This window comes from Neolamprologus brichardi, chromosome 14, assembly GCF_056152115.1.
Source record: "Neolamprologus brichardi isolate AB-2024 chromosome 14, ASM5615211v1, whole genome shotgun sequence".
Lineage (NCBI taxonomy): Eukaryota > Metazoa > Chordata > Actinopteri > Cichliformes > Cichlidae > Neolamprologus > Neolamprologus brichardi.
Window position 1 is genome coordinate 34,113,527 of NC_142117.1, and position 19,691 is coordinate 34,133,217.

The 19,691-nt window shown below is 39.4% G+C and overlaps 1 protein-coding gene across 2 annotated transcripts in view; it reads left to right on the forward strand.

Annotated features, from left to right (window-relative positions):
- The first annotated feature begins 4,116 nt into the window (after window positions 1–4,116).
- Window positions 4,117–19,691, forward strand: part of caln1 (calneuron 1) — a 64,405-nt gene continuing 48,830 nt past the window's right edge. Inside the window, exons 1-2 of one of the 2 annotated variants that reach the window (XM_087851188.1) lie at window positions 4,117–4,534; window positions 12,657–12,778. In XM_087851188.1, the coding sequence (XP_087707314.1) occupies window positions 12,664–12,778 (115 nt within the window). In that variant the 5' untranslated portion in view covers window positions 4,117–4,534; window positions 12,657–12,663. Of the gene's footprint in view, window positions 4,535–5,710; window positions 6,114–12,656; window positions 12,779–19,691 lie in introns of those variants that run through there. The other variant, XM_087851187.1, reaches the window with a different exon arrangement.

Consider the following 19,691-nt stretch of genomic DNA (forward strand, 5'->3'; position numbering starts at 1 on the left):
ATCATAATGCAATGAATGAGATATTCAGAATCATGCCTCTGACAATAGCCATTTAGTATTCACGTAGTTCTAAAAAGACAGTCCTCCCCTTTGTCCCCTACAGAGATAAGCAGCAGGGAGAAGCTTTGTGGTCTTCAGCTGCTGTCAAGCCTCATCATTGAGGACTTTAATTTTGTTCCAGCAAATCCAGAGCAGATGAATTGACGCATTAGATTCCATTTTGAAAAGTTACATGAAGCCACAGCAAAACCAGAGACATTGTGACTCATTCCATCAAGAACACACACACACACATAGGCTCAGAAATGCTGTCACACTGGCACATGCACATACACACACCTCATGGTGATGAGCTTTCTTTGGCTGAACTAAGCACAGATTGGTTTCATGATGTATGGTAGCTGCATGTGCATGTTCGGATGTGTGTGCAGAAAAGCTAATATCAAAATAGCTTTCAACGCCGCCTGCTTGAGGTGCATCATGAGCCCAGAGCTGAAAAAAACTGCTAAGACTGCAAGTTATTCAAACATACTTCCTCTAAATTGCTTGGTTAATGACCTACCAAGCTTACTTGTTTACCTATTATAGGGGTTTCTTTATAGCACAGCCTCAATGAGAAGCTCCTTTTCAAGTAGTTATTAGACAAACAAAAGATAATCTTGAGTTGGATTAGTGGTTTGTCTTCTCTTGTTGTTTTTACATTCACAGAACCAGTATAACTCCCATCCTATAAGCTCCTTTTAATGCATCTATTTGAAAGACTGAGTGTAAACACAAAAAATATTTTATTTTATGTGCTGGAATGTGCAGAAAATAGGTTTAAATGTTAAACTAATTTATTCAAGTCGGAGAATGGTGCATATAATTTTATTTTTGCTTGATGCATAAAGTTAAAAGATTAAAACTGATAAAACAAGTTAAAAAAAGATACTTTTCCATTTGATTACATTTTGTATGATGGATTATGCAGAAAAAGTAGAATTGGGCTGAAAGATCTATCGCTTTATCACCTATTCAGGTTGTAAATCGTGTTTTTAAAAAGTAACTAAGTAACTAAGTAATTAATTACTTTTGAAAATAAGTAATCAGTAAAGTAACAGGATTACTTTTTTGGGGAAGTAATCAGTAATTAGTTACTGATTACTTTTTTCAAGTAACTTGACCAACACTGGTTCCTACCAAAGAGTATTTATGTATACACTTCTAACAGCGTGAGGGTCAATCTGCATGTAAATAATAGACCTCACTGGAACCCACAATCAGCTGGATCAGGGTGATTTCTCTACTATAATTGCTCAGGAAATGTACAGGACACTGTGAAAAAAACTTTTTCATAAAAACATTTCTGCCTGTTGCTGATGTCTAGAGTCCAGAGCAGCAACACAGTAGCTATGTGTTCAGGAAACATTACTGAACATAATAAGACATTAATTTTATAAATTCTGGTCCTCATTATAGTCATGGCAGGTATACTGTGTTACTGACAAGCTGTGACCCTAAAAGCAAGCACTGTCCCTCACATTGCTCCTCCCTCATCACATCTGGATTCAAAACACCAATATGGCAACATTGAAACCACTCAACGTAAGACATGAAAACAGGATTCACTAACAGATGTGTTGATCTCATCCATCTTTTATGTGCACAAGTAGTTCCTTGATAGTCTGTAACAGATCATGGACTGTGTATAAAACCTTTGTTTTTGCCTTGACCTTCTTGAACAAGAGTCACATGTACACTTGCTTCTAATAACCCCATGCAGTGCGTGGCAGCTTTGCAACGCACGGGGTTTTGTGCTCGCTTGATAAAAGGAATTTCATGTTTATTGGAGAAAACTGTTATTAGTCAATATGCAGTACATCCAGCGTTTCTCAGACTACACTGTAACCAAATTGTCTGCCTGCTGACTCACTCCAAGTCAGACCGGGTGACTCCTTCCAAATGCCTTAAAATGTGAAAAATAATTGTTGCAACCCTGACAGTATAAACGTGGGTGGCACTTTTGGCAGGACCTTTTTTGTCCTTTGGCATTGCTAGTGGGCACATTACTCTGAATCTAGAATACCACTATTAAACATACAATACTCTGTTAGACATAGGCATTCATTTGATTAAACTGACAGGAATAGGAATAAAGAAAGTGAGTGGGTGTGTGGAAAGAGCTCTGCCGTCAGCCTCGTAGCCTTCAGCAGAAAACAGCCGCTGACTTCAAATCATTATTGAACAGAAAATCACGTATTATTTTCCTTAATGGTCAGCTTCTTTAAATGACTTTAGCGACTCATTTGGAGATAAGTTCCCATTGTTATAGTCTTTCTGTATATAAACACTGCCTCAGAACTGAAAAAATGTTAAGGTAAAATTACATTTGGTTAAAATTTTGTATTTGTATGCACAGAGGCTGCGAATAATCATCAAAAAAACATTTCACGTACTGTATTGCAACAAAGCTGGGGCCTCTGGTTGCTGAAATGCTGGCTAATTGCAAACAAAGTCCTCATATTTAAACACAGACACTGAAACGTATTTTCACCTGCAAATCACCAACTAAATACTAAGCCTCTGTATTTTGATTGCTTTGACGAAGAGTTTATTTTCTGGGAACAGCTTTCATTAACTATTAAAATGTGAACTGGCAACACTGAAAAGTAAAACATATCACTCTCACGGTAACTTTGAACAAAAAGCAACCAAACTGAAGGACACACCCAACCAATATTAAACAAAGGGCCACGTGGGCCTGCTGAGACATGAGAAACACCTATCTAATGAGGTCTGCAGTTTATTCAGCTCAAACTGGTATAGTAAAGGAGGTTGAGGTAAACAACTTTCTCATATTAGGTACCAGATACTCTCAGACTTTCTGGGAGATGTCCGTGGTTTGCTCACGGCTGTTCTCTCACAGTATTTCTCCTCATTAAGGTAAACTAATTCCCTGTTTCTGTTTGAATCTGCCTGCATGTCCACCAATAAGACAAAATATCCTTAAGGCAATATATCATATACATGATCAGTGCACCAAATATGGACATTTAACAACGTGCAGTGAAAAAGAAGAAATTTGGGAATGTGGTGGTGGTAGTGATAAACAGAGGGGTGGAAAAAATCTGGGAAGCCTTTTAGTTAATGAGACACATCATAAAAAAAGACTAATAATGACACAATGTGAAGTAAATACATCCATTTTTTTTTCTTATGGGCTTTTTAGGGGTCTTTTTTTCTTCACATCATATTATACTGTATGGTAGATGACTGTCTGGCAGTGCACTAAGAATCAGAATTGCTTTAGCTTTTTGTTTGGGCAACATATCAGGATAGTAACATTATTTTTAGCAGCTGCTTTCAGCTATAGATTTCTTATTATTATTATTATTCTACTTCTCCTATACAGGATAACTTCATTCTGTAAATGCATGTCTTTTGCTCAGTTCTGAACTTCATTCATTATAAATTTCTCTTTTTCTTAAGGAGACATGTTGTTCAAAAGAACACACTGCACCTGCAGAATGTCACTGCAAGCCTTTCTGATATATTCAGTCATTCATCAGAGAGTTTGTTGCCGTTTTTAGTCATCAGTCTTGTTTTGGGTTCTGGTAAACATAAGCCATTGTTCAGCAGTCTGAAGTGGAGAGAGAATGTGTGATTAAGGCTTTGTTTGGTGAAGCAGGGCAGAAATGATGACTGAGCGTTGGTGAAAAACCTGTAAAAACTAAGCTCTCTGAGGAGCAAACACATGAATATTGGAGCAGTGAAGAGAAATTGTTGTATTGTACTGGAAACAGATTTCCTATTTCCTATTAGGAAATATGTTTTCTGTTGCTGGCAATAAATTAATTTGAAATAATCCTAAAACACAAACTTATTTTGGCTGGTTTGGCACGATGTCACGTCTGAAATTCGAAGAAGAGGCGGGGTAACCAGAAGAAATATGTCCGGTTAGGTGTTTTCAAAACGGTGCAGGTGTTTCCTCCGCTTGAAAATGAGACGATAGACCACGATATAAGCAAACAAGTAAAAACAGCCAATCCGCTGCTTTCCTGCTCGGTTGCGTATGGGTTTGGATTGAAGCGTCTCTGTTGGGCACTGGGCTGCTCTCATCAATCGTACAGACGCTCGGCACTTGTGTGTGTGGATCTTCACTCCTTGGATTGTGACTTTGAAACAACAGACCCAGGGCAGTGATTTTTTTCTGATTAGATTCCGCAGTCTCTGTGAGTATTAGGGGCTACAGCTAGATGATAAAATATTTTAAATGCTGATGAGAGTTTGGCAAAAAAAAAAGTGCAACTCGAATAGATGTGTCCAACTGCTGCTGGACTTCAGAAGCTATTAAAACACACGCTGCCCTGCCGGTGTAGCATGGCCACGCTGCACTGTCAAAACAAAGGGATAACTAACTAATAAGAAAGCAATCAACAGGATCGATCGACACGGCTGATTGAGGAGTCCACCCCAAGTCTCTAAACTGGAGCCTGCTGCGAGCATCGATTAACGGATTTGACAGCTCACCTTCAGACATCTAACAGCCTCAGAGGTAAGCAGTGGAATTCAGGCTATAAAATATCTTCACTGGGCAATGAATTGGCTGCAGCGTATTATTGGAATATGGGGATTGTTTTTCTTTGTCCGCATTTAATCACACAAGTGCTGCGCTCAGCCCCACACCTGTTGTTGTTTGGCCCCGTCAGAACCAGCGGATGTCCACGCGTAAGAATCTGCGGGTGATTTTCGCTGCAGTTTTATGTGCCTATGCAGACACTGTGGAGACTGGGTGAAAAATAGGCTTGAACATAAGTCCGCATGATACTTCGTTTTCCCTTCTATGCACTGACATTTGCGCAAGATTTCAGTCTAATAAAGTCTAGCACATTGTTCCTTAAAAAACAAACAAACATGAATGTGGTTTAGCTTAAGCAAAATCGGGTTGAGATATATTTTCGACTGAAGTAGGTGTTTCTGAGCTTTGATTCAAACAGCATAAGATCTGAAATGAAGGTGTTTAAATGAGAGGGGGAATGCTGTTAGTGATGATGGTAGCTGTTGGAAAATGTCATTTCTATCACACTGATGACAAGAAAGCGCGGAAAGTGTCTGTCTTGTATGTATCTTGGGTCGATGTGAGGAAGACTTCTCACTGTGGACCCCCTGCCGGGACGCCGCCCCCCTTCCACCTTCCCCATCCTCCTGTTGCGAGGCGTCCAGCGCGCACTCTTGCTCCACACGGTGGCGCACGCTTTTAAGACTCTCCCAACATGTTCCGCTCTCTGTGGTTTCTCCCAGCAGGTCCCCGTGTAGACCTGCAGAGCGCACTGTAAGCAAAACCCACTGTGTTATTGGGACCGTCTATACAAAAACACCCTTTCAGCCTTTTTCACGTTACCTGTCATTTTTCTTTCTATTTCCCTGTTTTTCGTCTTTTTTCGTCTCTAATTAATCTCTAATAATTCACGTGTCTTTATTTTCTTTTTCTTCCTCTGTATCTCTCCCTTTCTTTTCGCCTCGCCCTTTCTCCCTCTCTGTGGCTTCTCCGTGTGTACTTTGCCAGTACAGCCGCAGGCAGGCAAGCAGAGCTGAGTCTGTCATCGGGACTCACTAATGAGCCCTCACTCCATTTCCCCATGTGGAGGAATGTTTGCGCTGTAGAGTGAGCGAGCGAGCGAGTAAGGTGGGGGAGAGAGGGAGACAGACAGGAGAGGGAGGGACGGCGGGAGTGAGTAAGAAACCAAGAGTGGAGTGTGAGAGGAGCTACCGTACCTGCTGCTCTCACTGCTCAAATATTAACAACGGATTTCAGGGAACTGATGCTGCTGCTCTGGGACAAACCCAAACTGTGGAGGCAGCCGGGTTCAGTGGTTTGTGGACAGGCACTGTACTGCTGCTGCTGGAGGCACTGCATATAAAAGACTGATGGAGGAGGAGGTCACAGAGCCGGATCCTCAGATGGTGGAGCCCTCCAGCATGCCATCGCCAGAGACACATGCGGAGGTAAATGGAGACTTGCCGGGCAACCCATACCTGAGGGATGATGGGACAGTGGACGTGGTGGAGAGTCCGGCAAGGGAGCCCGTTGTGCTGCAGTATCCTACAGAGTACAATCTCAGCCACCAGTGTGGGTAAGAATCATCATATGGGAGAAACAGAGAAAGGGTCTGTTGCTGCAGGGAGCAGCTGATAATATGTGCAGAAAGGTGGCACTTCTGTGGAACACTCCTGTCTTTTCTTTTCTCAGTTTGGAGATTGAATTCAGCTTTGTAGTGATGGTTTGATGAATTGGCTTTGCACTCACTTGGCTGATGTTTAAACCCCTTGTGTGCCTTTGCTGCCCAGTCGATGGCACTGGAAGTCATAGAGCCATAATTTAATTTCACAAAAAGTCCATATTTCATTGACTAATGGAAATGTTTTTCACGTCATGATTTCAACAGAAATTTGTTTTATTGCCTGTTGTGACTTGTCACCTTACACACCATTCGAATAGATAAAGTTGTTGATCAAAAGCAACAGGCAATTAAATAAGTGTCACCATGACTTTTAAGAAGGGATTACTTTGTTTTCAGGTCTGTTTTAGCAGCTGTGATGTGCATTCGCTGTATTGTATAATATCGTCTTATGGTCACTGTGTTTACAGAAACTGAGTCATCAGATGGCACCAAAGAGCCTCACACCACAGAAACACCATCGTAACCGAAATGACCAACTTCTGGTTTGGTCTGGAAATTATTATTTTTTTATTGTTTTTATTTTAACATCTGTCATTTCTCTAATTGGCAATTTCTTTATGACCAGTTGACAGACTATGCTCTCATTTTAATCTCTGTGATGAAAAATGATCTAACTACACACAAAGTTTCTGCTGCATTTATTTCCGTGGTTGGACCTTTTCAAGAAATCTGCCAGTGTAGCCAAACTTCAGTCTGTGACATCCCATCAGGTGGTTTTGTTTTGCTGTTACATCTTTGATGGAGGATGTATTTTTACACAAAGCTGTCACTGTATTATGTCCATTACGAAGCTGATCTTGTGGCTGGAGCGGCTGCTGTTGGTACACATTGTTCTCCTCGTGTCCCGCTCTGTATTGGCCCATTGCTGTTGGCTGTTGTGCTGCAAGGTCTGATGTAAGAAATTGCCATCTGGCCTCCTTGTCATGCAGGAAGCTCTGAGTAAGGCTGTGCTCGTTCATCAGGTTTTGCTTTTTTTCAAAAGTGAAACCTCAGAAATGAGGACGGGCTGCTTTTGCACTTTTGATGCGGTCATGGGTCAATTAGTGATTTCTTATAGGAGAAGAGAGGTGAGGGATTCAAGGGACTGACTGAGTTGTTTGTATAGTTATGAGGAAAAGCATCGGTATATTGGTGAAACTCCGTTTGATCATTTATATCACATCATATATTTTTTGTTCAGAGAGATAGTGACTGTTTCTGGACATTTACATACAGTTACAGCACGAATACACCTTAAATGGAAGTCCATTGTGCTTAAATTGTAGTGCTAAAATGGTATGAAAATTATTGAATTGAAAGAACGTATTTTTATTACAGCTCAATTCCATTATATTCAAACAAACATTAAAAAAGAGCATTTGGAGAGTATCTGCCCATAAAAATGAAATATTTTGTGGTTTATAATTTTTAACATTTGGGATTGTTTTGGCTTTTGATGTGCATGTTCAACATCTTTTGCGACTGTAATCTTTGGCATCCAGTTGATGGACAGTTTGCAGTGGAATGAGTTCATCATGTCTTCCCGCCAGTTATTTGAGGACATAAGACATTTTAATGGCAGCTGCATAATTGCAGCTTACTGCTTCTTCCTTTAGGGTCAAACAGTTTTGATTAGTCATGTCACCTTTGTATTATCCTTGAAGTGTCAGCACAAGTAATGCTTTCCCCGTAAGGCATGCGACTTTGGTGAGATTTTATTTATGTCTCAGGTGTAATAGGGTTCATTTTTGCAGTGACCCAGTCTTTACAAGACTAGAAAGACTTAAAAGTATTAAATTGGTGCATTAATAGTTTGTTCTCCCTTCAGCTAATGTGTAATACTAATATTTAAAGTGATTAAAATGCTTTGAAAACAAAGCTGTGAATGCTCCAAATGGCATTTAATTTTCTTAGATTTGCCACCTTCAAATAAAAAGTGGCTTTTAAAATGTCTTTCTTATATTACTGATTGTCGTCCGTATTTACACAACCATCTACCATGAGTCATCTGTGGGAACTTTAATCATGAAAAAAGGAAACATGAGCTTCACTTTGCTCATACTCAACTTTAGCCTTTTTTTTTTTTAAACCATGACTGTTAAAAACATTCATGGACTTTTATCCATCTGAGGAAGATCTGTTTTTAAAATCATGTTCGTGGTTAAGTTTTATTGTCAAGGTTTTTGGTTAGACATTGCAGAACAGTAATGTGTTCTTTTTTTGAGCTTTTAATCTTATTACTTTTATCTTTGGGAAGAAAGTCGAGGATCTAAAAAATTAGAGACTTAAGACTTTTATCTGTGACCAACTCTTCTTAAAAAATCAAGACTCTTGATGTGACAGCTCGGCCCATGATTAAATGCCACAGGTCTAATCACAGCTAGTGCGACCATCAACAATGGTGTTCAGTCAATTCATACACTGTCCTTGAGCCAGATTCTGACTCCTAGCTCACTCCCTCACAGACTGAAAGTCACTTTGTGTAACTGCATCAGCTAATGGCCTCAACCTATTGTAAAATTTGAGTTACTATCCTATAAAACTATAGGGCGGGTTTCATCTGCGTTTAGTGCCATGCTCTTTTGTGAAGTTACATAAAATGTACTTTTGGGCAAAATATCTTCTAATCCATTCTAGTAAAAATGAAACAATTAGGGGATTAATTGCTTTATGGATAGTCTCTTAAATGTGTGAGGATATGGTGCTTTTCTTAATTCTTTGTCATTGTGAGCTGGATTTTAGGCTTTTTGTCAGTCAGAACAAGCGCAGGGATGACATTCGAGCGGATCATGTTGTAATATTTCTGATTTAAATAAGTAAACGAGTGAAACCAGTTGTATGTAACTGTTTGTAATCGTCCATCTTCAAATACATATACAGAATTTGTCATTCTGTGCCATTTCAGTAAAATCCTCAGGAACATCTGCTGATTTCTGTGGTTCACTTTTATCAGGCACTCGATCTGAGTATTAAATTCCATGATCTCGCCTCCTTTTCCCGTTCAACTAATATATATATATATATCACAGCATGCGGAGAGTAAGGATTAGATGAAGGGAAAAATGGATGTGGTCTTGGTTGATGCGATCACTTCTGATTTAAGTGATTACTGCATGCTTTGTTCCTGAAGGGCAAATTAGCTTCTTCAGCTGAGACCTTGATCAATTTAATCAGATCTAATGATGCTGAAAACTGTGAAGCGCTCTGTTCTACACTGTCTTTCTAAGGGGTTGAAGGTCGGTGTTTCATCGTCTCAGCACATTATCTCACACTTAATCTTTTGCGTTATTAAACACCATATCCTTGAGATATTTTAGTAAAGTGTTATCTAAATCTTATCCTTTCCTAATGTCCCATAGCCTTGATGTACGGAGCCCCGCAAGGGACATGGGAGAAAAAAAATTACGATGAACTGCCGCCATTGTTGGAATTCAACTTTTGCGAGATCTCGCAAAACAAACTCGGTGCGAGATCTCGCAAAAGTTGAATTCCAACAATGGCGGCAGCTACTTAGTTGTAATATTACTCTTTCTGGGTCACAAAATAAACTTTTAAGATATTTTGAGGCGTGAATGTAGCTGTGTAAACGTCAAATATCTGCTCGGATTAGAAGATCACATATTTGCAAAAGTGCTCCGACGTTTTCGGAGATGTCTGACACCCACCATCTCGAAGCTAACAAGAGGTCGAGGCCTACTACAGCCGTGAGGAACACCGCTCTCCCGGCACATCGTGCCTCGTCCTCCCGGTCGGCTTTGAGCTGGCGGCCTCCGAAGAATGTGGCTAAAACTTTTGCGAGATCCCGAGTTTCTTTTGCGAGATCTCGCAAAAGTCCGTCTTAATTTTTTTTTCTCCCATGTCCCTTGCGGGTCTCCGTACCGTACCGTATTGATGTGTAATTACATTAGTCTATATTTATTTTTATATTTCATAGTCGTTTTTTCCTTTACATTTTGAAATTGAAACGTAAGTGGACATATTTGGCATGAATAAATAAATATTTTGTGCCATTAACTGTAAGATGTCAGTCAGCTATTTCAATTTTAACATTTACATTAATTTCCACTCTCACTAAAAATACTGTATTACACCATAAATATGTGCAGTGGTAGGAAGACTGCAAGCAGCCAGTATTTACACAAGACAGTATATTCCTCTACAAACCTATCAGGAAGTGTTTTACAGTGTGCATTTAATTTAACAAATCTTAGTCAAATCAAATGATAGCATGAATAGCACATGAGGAAGAGATCAAAGGAATTGTGATGGAGTGGTGTGGGCATAACTGAATCAGCAGAGTGATAGCGGGAAGTGTCAGATTGAAATGTGTGAAGATCTGAAATGGCTAATACCACTGACTTCAGTGCTGCTTGAACTAACATCATGCTTCATTTATGTATTCTAAAATGATTCTTTACTCTATAAATGTGTGGAAATAATTGAAAATGTCTGCCACAGCAGCATATCAGATTAAACCTAGTATAACTTAAAGGTCAACCTTGATTTAGGGAATTTAAGGAAAAAATGTCACCATGTGATTCATTTTCAACCAAACAACTACTAAACTGGGTTTTTGGTGAGATCAGGTACACAGATGACTGATTTTAAAAAATAACAACTCAACAATTCAATTACTGCTGGTGTTTAAAATTCCAGCAATCCAACAGACTAATAATTCTAGCGTGCACATACGATCTTACTGTCTGTTAAGATGCTCAACAACCATCCCAGGAATGTAAAAAGTAAGAATTGGATTTCTGCTGCCGAGTGTCATTAAGTCATTCATTCTTAGTCTTGATTAGTGTGAGCTTTTCTGCTGAATACAGAATCTAATGAAAGTGAGAAAACTCACAATGGAAGCCACAATTTTCCTCCACCCTGAGAGTACACACAGTGCTGTCTGATCCTTCAAAACCAAAAGTTTGCACCACAAACTGCCTTTTAATTAATTTGTGTCTCCATTGCCTGCTTTCAAAATATTTTCAATATGATTCTTGTTATCATAATAAGCCATGTGTTGATTTCTGATATGAATTGAAAGTCGCCCTTGCATGGTCAACCATTCTGATCAATAGTTCCCCAGGCAACACAAATGCAGAAAAGTACCTGTGTAAATCAGCTGCCAACATGAGGGTTGGCTCGTAGCGATAAAGTTGAAAGAGCGGACAAGAGGGATGATTGTAATATTCAAAATGACAGCTGAGAAATGGCTGAATAATTGATGAATTAGAAAATGAAAAATCCTGACATTGTGCGCAAGAAAAGCTGCTCCTAATAGGCGTCTTGATGTGCATGCTTATTAAACTGACAAACATGCAAGATGCAGAGACCGGTTGTGAACTGCGAGGCGACAGATGGCTGGTCGTTGTTGCAGGATGTGGGAAAATAAACCTTTTGAGATAAAAGAAACAAACAAAGAGGGAAATATTAATGTATAACTATAAACTCCTAAAACCTTCAATGAAGGCTAAGAAAAGATCACCCCTGGCTTATGGTTGTTGTTATTTTGGTTTTGCAAGAAGAATGAGCAGCATGCCTTTGTCATAAAAACCTCTAAATATAAACTAACAGATTTTGAGGGCATAAAATTACTGTAACCCTAAGAGTGTAAAATCGTTTCCCTTTTCACATTTAGATGTATTCTAAATGTTTTTGTCTAAGCTCTCATAACTGTGAGATGTATGAAACTCTGCTCGGCTGTCAACTTAACCCGTAAAGGAGATAAAACAATGAAAAATGTGATTCTTTATGGTGCAGATCATTCAGTTCATTCTAAAAATCCTCCATTATGTCAAAGAAGCATTTCCTCAAAGGGCTCATCTAGATGAAATCCTGTCGGAGAGAAGGAAGTATCGCTAAGATCTCAGTGCTTTTACTTTCCCCCTGTGCCCTTGAGCTCTAATTTATTGAATAATTAATTACTTCAGACTCATTTGCACCTACATTGCACACAGACATGCTCATATGCACCTAACGTAGACATGAATTAAGCACATTCACCTCGAGCTACACACTGTGTTACTTTCCATTTAGTGAATGAGTTCTGTTTCATTTATGAAGCATGTTTATGCCGCGCCTATTGGATTTGTTTTAGCAGTGCCAGAGTCACAAATGAGCGAAACTGTCGCTTTAAAATCTGATTATTTCTTATTTTCTTCTTGACTTAATTGTAAGTTTTGTTTGAAAGGGAACCTGCGCAGCTCGCAAATCAATTCTCACAGTTTTTTCTTTTTCTGTGAAACCCTAATAAGTTAATTCTACAGTGATGTTGCGGGGACCATTAAATGTCACACACAGAAGCTGCTGTTTTTAGAAATGTGTAAGGTGGGCTTTTAATGGTTTGTTTTTGGAATTAATCCTCCAAGAGAGAAGACTCTACAGGAGTCTTCTCTCCTGTAGAGTCTTCTCTTTTCTCCCCTCACTGCTGTCTAAATTATTTCTTCTATTGTCTCTCAGGGAGAAGATGCCGTTCCACCATGTAACGGCAGGCCTGCTCTACAAGGGGAACTACCTGAGCCGCTCGCTGTCCGACAGTGACAGCGATGTGTTGGCCAGCATCTCTGTTGAGGAGCTCGACGGTAGGACTCTTCTGTAAACTAGCTACTGTCCTCCCTTCCTTATCCTTAATGATTTATTCAAAGTGAATAGGCTGCTTACAATCTTCCTACCTCCATAGTAATTGGCAACATCTTGCAGCTAATATATTAATATTCATTACTGCTATATGTTGTTACTCAAACCTGAGAAGAAAATCCTCCATAAAGGATCTTCTATTAAAAAATAAATTAAAAAAATGATGTGTTTTGTGTCTTCAGCAAAAGCAAAGCCAGGTTTAGGCTTTTATTCACCAACTGCTAACTTATTTATGCAACAAACACAAGTCCAGGCCTTGAGTTAAAAAAACAAACCACACTTTTTAGACTTAAATAGCGTGACCTGGAAATATTGCTGCAGTGCATACAAATGATTATAAATCCACTGTGGCTTCATGTTTAGTTACACTTCATGCCAGCTTAAGAAGGGTGTAGGAACAGAGTTAACCCTCTCCAGGCAGACGTTGCAGATTTGCAACAGTTAAAAACTAACAACCTGATTACCCCACATACATATTTTACGAGGTTTTTTTACTCAGAAGTACCACTGCAGGACATGGTTGTGCATTAGCAACAAAAAACTTAATTTGGGCCTGAGAGGGTTAAAGGAAAAAGTTACAAAAAGGTCAGAGAACAATTAGCCTGTAATTTAAATCCAACAAAGGTATTGAACATTTAAAGAATATTTATAGAAAAAATTATGTGTAAAATAAAAAAACAAGTATTTTGGACAATAGGCCTGTCCACACTGTAGACTCTAAACCTATGTGGATTTCTTTTTTTCCCCAAAAGAGTCTGTTCTGTTCATTTTAATGCCAGAAACGCTTTGAGAGACAATGCGGCGCTACAACACGAGCAGCATCTGCCTCACCGAGTCAACCAGCCACAGAAATGCAGTATTCTCTACATAGCTTATCTTACCAGGAGCATTTGTGGTCTGCTGGCCTCTCTCTGTCTCAGACGCTGTGTTTATGAACCCTTTGTTTTGCAGTACGTCTGAGAGTAATCACCCGGGCCCGTACAACACAAACCTGATCAATAATGCTCTGCTGGAGTCAGCAATAGCAACCTCACAGGTAGCAAACAAGCTAGACTTTCCAAGACCTTGAAAATATTAATCTTTTGATGCAACATTAAGCTGCTGCCTGGAAAATTGGCATTGCAAGGCATGGTAATGGCCAGATACTCTGTCAGGGTGGAGTTTTAATATGCACGAAGGGATTTGCTGTGTGTGAATTCCTCATTCCTGTTTCAATGGGTTCACGCTGTTTAGTGAATACGAAATGATCTGTGGTTATAGGGTCCTGATGAGGTCCATTTAAAAACGCTATGACTGAGTCACTGTAGCCTGCCAGCACTGTAATTACTGCATAAGTATTTACCCTGAATTATATGCTGGATGGTATTACAGCGGGTTTGCAGACAGGTCACTAGTTTGAATAGTGAAAGTCAGTAGAACCAGGTGTGACTCACTCAGGCCCTCAGAACTGATATTATTAACAAAATGTGTCTCAGTCGTGCAGGTTACTTTTCCCAATGTCCAATATGTCATTTAGAAATTAAAGAAGAAACAAGAAGCTTTTCTGGGGAATTACATGTCGGAATAAAACCACGACTTGTGGTGAGGGGAGCAACTGTGTGCTTGGCTGTCTGCAGGTGCAGTGTGACGTTTTGTGCCAACTAGAGGAGATGAAGAGGGGACTGTCGGTGATGATCCTAATTTTTAGTATTGATTAGTTTTTTTTAAACATTTTTTTAAAACAACTATGGTGTGGTAATGTAGAGTTCCAGAAGTTATACATCTTACAATATTCCAGAATATTAGCCTGCTTTCATGTGTATTTGGGATCTTTGTCCTGTTGGAACATCCAGTTGTGTCCAAGTTTTAGCCTGAAGTTGAGGAATTTGGAGGTAGTTCTCCTTCCTCAGTATTCCACCCACCTGTACCAGTACCACTTGCAACAAAACAGCCCCAGTGCATGCTGTTACCACCACCAAGCTCGACAGTTGATACAGAGTTTGAAAGCCTCACATTTTTTTCATGCAAGCACATCTTTTTTTCATTGAGGCCAATCCTTATATTGTCTGACCATAAAACTTTTCTCCAGAAGCCATTTGGCTTTGTCCAAGTGGGCAGCTACAAATTTCAGTCAAGTTTGAAAGTGTTGATTTTGGAGCAGGAGCTTCTTTTTTAAGCCGCACCCTCTTAGCGCACGGGGATATAAAACTCAATTTATTGTGGACAGTGCTGCTAGTGATCCAGCAGTTTCCTGGTCCCTGAACATCTCAGGCAATTTCCTCTCGTCTGAGGGTGACCGTTTCAGTGTTCATCCAGACTTTGGTAAAATGGTGTCCAAATAACTTTGAACTTTGAATCTACAGTTGTTTAAAATTGACTCCAAGAGACTTTTCTATCTTGTGTTAATCTACAGTTTTCAATCATTAGAAGCTCTTTAGATCATCACTCTCTTCACTTCCCCATTGTTATGAGTATCGTTTAATCCAGTGAGTGCTGTCTAACAAATCCTTCTTATCCTGACAAAGACAAACTGCCAGCTTTATTCAATAGTGATCACTAATAGGTTAATAGGCCTTGGCCTTGTAAAGTTAAACAACATTATAGAATCTTCAGCACTACTTATTAAAAAACATTATTTGAGGCTGTATGTTCATCCAAAATAAATTCAAATGTGTGCACCCAAATCTTTTGTTTTTTAGAGTCATTAAAGATGTTTGTGGGGCAATCATTCCACCCTGGAAAAATAACAAACTTGTAAACTTTTAACCCCTGTAGCCCGTCAGTTTCAGTCCCCTGATACAGATTACTCAGCCTCTGCGTTCTGCACATGTAACACTTCTGCTTCACAATATTTACTGTTTGTCCAGGGGTATTAAAAGCCTTGCAGCTGCAGGCTGAGCTCTCATATGACTGGTAGTGTGGAATCATTCAGCTGTTGAATTTGTTGTTTAGTTTGTTAATGTTTTATCTCTCAGGAGGAGCTGCTGCTGCCAGCAGGGATTACTGAAGATAACAGCAGGCTCTTAAGTGTTTCTTACAGTAGGTACACCGCTGTAAGATTTAAAATATGTCAGTCATTAAGAGACTGCTGGCAGTTGTTCACCAGAAGCTGCACTGGAAGAAGGGCAACTTTAATATGTGAGGTTCACGTAAAAAGGATGATCCTGACCAGTGTTTTCACTCCATGTTACAGCATCAAAGAGGGTTCACGTTTCCGTGTATTTTCTTAAAACTAGAATGGGGAAAATCTCTTGTAAGATGTAAGATTTATAACTAATTCTCAGAAACACACTCGATAAGCTGTCCTCTGATCATCTGAACGTAAAATATTGTTCATGCCATTCCACACAAGCCTTTTTGCAGCGTTGCCCTTGCTCTGTGACCTGAGTGTAATCTTACGAAGCTCTAAAAGCCATTTGTAACCTCTTTGCACCTCATTGGTTTCTTTAAAAGTGGACAGTTTTTGCCTTATTCGTTACATAAATTGAATTATGGTGTAAGGAAGGCCCAGAAAAGAGCTTTTTGCAGAATAATAAACCAAGTACAAGCACAAACAACAAAACTTCAAGACTTTTCCTGCCCTGTGTGCTCTCTGGCCCATCCTGAATCTATCAGGGAAAACCATGTTAATCTGTGGCGTTAGATCCTGAAAGAACAAACTGAGCATTTATTACAAAGATGTTATTATTACATAACTCACAGTAATATTGGGGCTGTGAAGTTTCACAAAATTGATCATAATCTCATAATATTTGAAAACTGCTACTTACAGAAGATCAAATGATTAACTGTATGCTTTGACCTTATGTGATCTCTTGCTGTTGCTGAGTGAGGTTAGTACTCCAGGGTGAGAGTTGCATGAGGTCATTGACCTTTGGTTGCATGTGTGAATTTACAGAAACTCCTAGAGAGTCTTCATCTTTCAAGTTTTATGCAAATCAGATGACTTCATCTGTCACCACAGGGCAGCTTGAGAGAATTTAAAGTAGTTCAAAAGTTTGAATTTCGAGACGTATAATGAATTTTTAAATCTGAAAACTAAATTTATTGAACTATTTTCACCACACAGCTGACATTTCATTCAGTGTAATTGTGAAGCTGCACTGGGACAGTTCTAGTGTAACAGCCCGGATGACAGACACCATAATATCCAGTAGCATCGAAACACTCCACCACAAATTCAGATGAATATGCATCCACAGAGGCAGACCTGGGTGAGTTCAGTTTTATCTAAAGGTTATAGGAGGGTGGTGCAAGAAATTCTTCCTGGCTCTTCTTTCACAAAGCACGCTGAGTTAGAGCAGATGGCAGGAAGTCTACGGGTAATTTAGAGTTCCTTCAGCCAACCTGAAGAGAGCCTCAAAGAGACCCACAACAAACATTTCCAACTCCAGTGGGATAAAAGAAGCTGTTCCCACTTCTGTTTTCTACGAGCACCAGGACAGTTACCAATAGGGAAGAAACTGGTTGTGCAATTAGCGCGGAGAGTACCTGATGTATAGTTCTTGCATCCTGCAACAAACACAAAGAATCACACATACAGTCACACAGTTAAACAACTCATCTGAGGAGGAGCTTGGGGAACTGTCCATGGTGCTGCCTGTGTTTTCCTTTACCTCAGTCACACTGGATACCACAGTACAGGATCCAATACTTAGTCATTAACACAGCACCAAACTCTAATAATAATAAGAATTATTATTATTATTATTATTATTATTATTATTATTTAAAAACGGTTAAAATTATAATTTAAAGTCAGACAGCCTCTGAAAAATGTCTTCAGACATTTATCTAACAATGTAATGTTCATTCATTGTGTCTGTATCAATCAGTTATTTTATTCTCTCTGAAAATTGAAGTCAAACTGCACTTTAGGTATTATAAATATACCACTGAATTTTTTAATAATGTTCTTTAAATAATCCCACAATCCAAATCAGGCCTTCTGAGATTTCAGAAGCAAAAAACATAATAAAAATTAGTGAAAAAAATGAAGGTACAAATGAATAAAATCTGTTTTCTATGTAACACAAATATACAACAATTTGTTAACATTAAAAATACATTTAAGCCAAAACATTAAAACAAATACCATTTTAAAAATACCCATGTAATACTGTGTTGGGGGTATGAATATAAGACCTCTCTCTAACACAGGGAGACAGGCATCTGCTCACACACACACACACTTACAACTAATTAGAATCATAAATCAATCATTTATGCATGAGGTACACTGCAGGCAAACTAATATGTTTGCCTTTGATGTGATGGGTTGTTAGCATTTGTGCGTCTGTGTCCTGGGACACATTATTTCCAGAAAAGTGTCTCGTGTTCTTGCAAACGATGATGATGTTTTACGTGCTCAGGACCAGCTGGTTGGGGAAGCAGTAGCGTGCCATTTAGAAAAAGGTCAACAGGGACGAAGTCCTCTTATTTATCTACAGTTGGCACTTAGCGCAGTCAAAACACTCTTCTTTACTTAATGGCACAATTCATTATTTACACACCATTTATCCTTTATTATTCCCAATCATTTGCGAGAAGATCGGTCCAGAAGGACAGCTGTGTAACTGATAATTAGATGACTGGTGGACTTGCTTTTTAATGACTGTTTTTTTTGGTTCTGGGTGCTAATTTCAGGCATAAAATGCTTTTAGTGTGTTGCTTTGCAAAGCAGTTAATTGCAACACAATGTCATTTATTTAAGACTTTTTTTCTTTCTCATTTGTCATTAAAATATTTGCTATCATCCATCCATTTTTTTGATTACTTTTATGCACTTGTGAGAATATTACAAAAAACAAACACTAGCTACCATCAAATATACGTTTTGTATGCAGGGATTTGATTCTGAGTCTTGGATGTGATGTAAACTGATTGTGACTGTTTTTTATTGTTGTTGTTGTTGTTGCTTCCATAGTGATTTGGTAAATGTCCTCTGCTTGGACCCCAAAGCGCTTTACACGTTCAGTCATCCACCCATTCACACACACATTCACACACTGGTGATGGCAAGATACATTGTAACCACAGCCACCCTGGGGCGCACTGACAGAGGCGAGGCTGCCGGACACTGGCGCCACCGGGCCCTCTGACCACCACCAGTAGGCAATGGGTGAAGTGTCTCGCCCAAGGACACAACGACCGAGAATGTCCAAGCCGGGGCTCGAACCGGCAACTCCCAACTCTTGAGCCACGATCGCCCCCATAAACCATCTACTGTGCTCTCCCGTCTCAAATTATTCAGTGCTCAACAGCGTGCTCATGCATGTCATGCAGTCCTAGTGTTCTTCAGAGAAGTGACATTCCTCTTCTATTTAAAAAAACACCAGACGCCTGTCCGTCTCTCTCCCTTTTCTTACCATGCACCCTCTCTTATCTGTAGGCACACTTATGAAATATGCATTTATTAAAGCACTGCTGACTCCTTTTACTGATGGCTCGATCACACATCAAGCAGCTACTGAACCAGCTGTGTAAAAATAAGGCATTTTTGTCTCTGGTCTGAGAATCGCAGCTGCTCAGATGACTAAAGAAGTCATTTGGATGAGTGATGAAACGTTTCTCCCACTGAAAACGGTACTTCCAGATAAATGGTATTGAATATGCATGTTCATTATCAATTGAAAGCTTTCTCAAATCATTCTATAAAGCAGAAACAGTTTTTATATAATGAACTTATTCTCTTATCAAATGATGTGACCGGTGTGGGAAGCCGCATCTGGGAAGTCACCGGGTAACATTTTGGGGTTTCTGGTTCAAGATTTGCTGACGGTCACTGTGTAAGAATGCAGATCCACTCATCCCTTGTCTTCACTGCTTTACTACACATACATTCACACCTGTGGCTGTGGGAATAAACCAGTTTTTTCG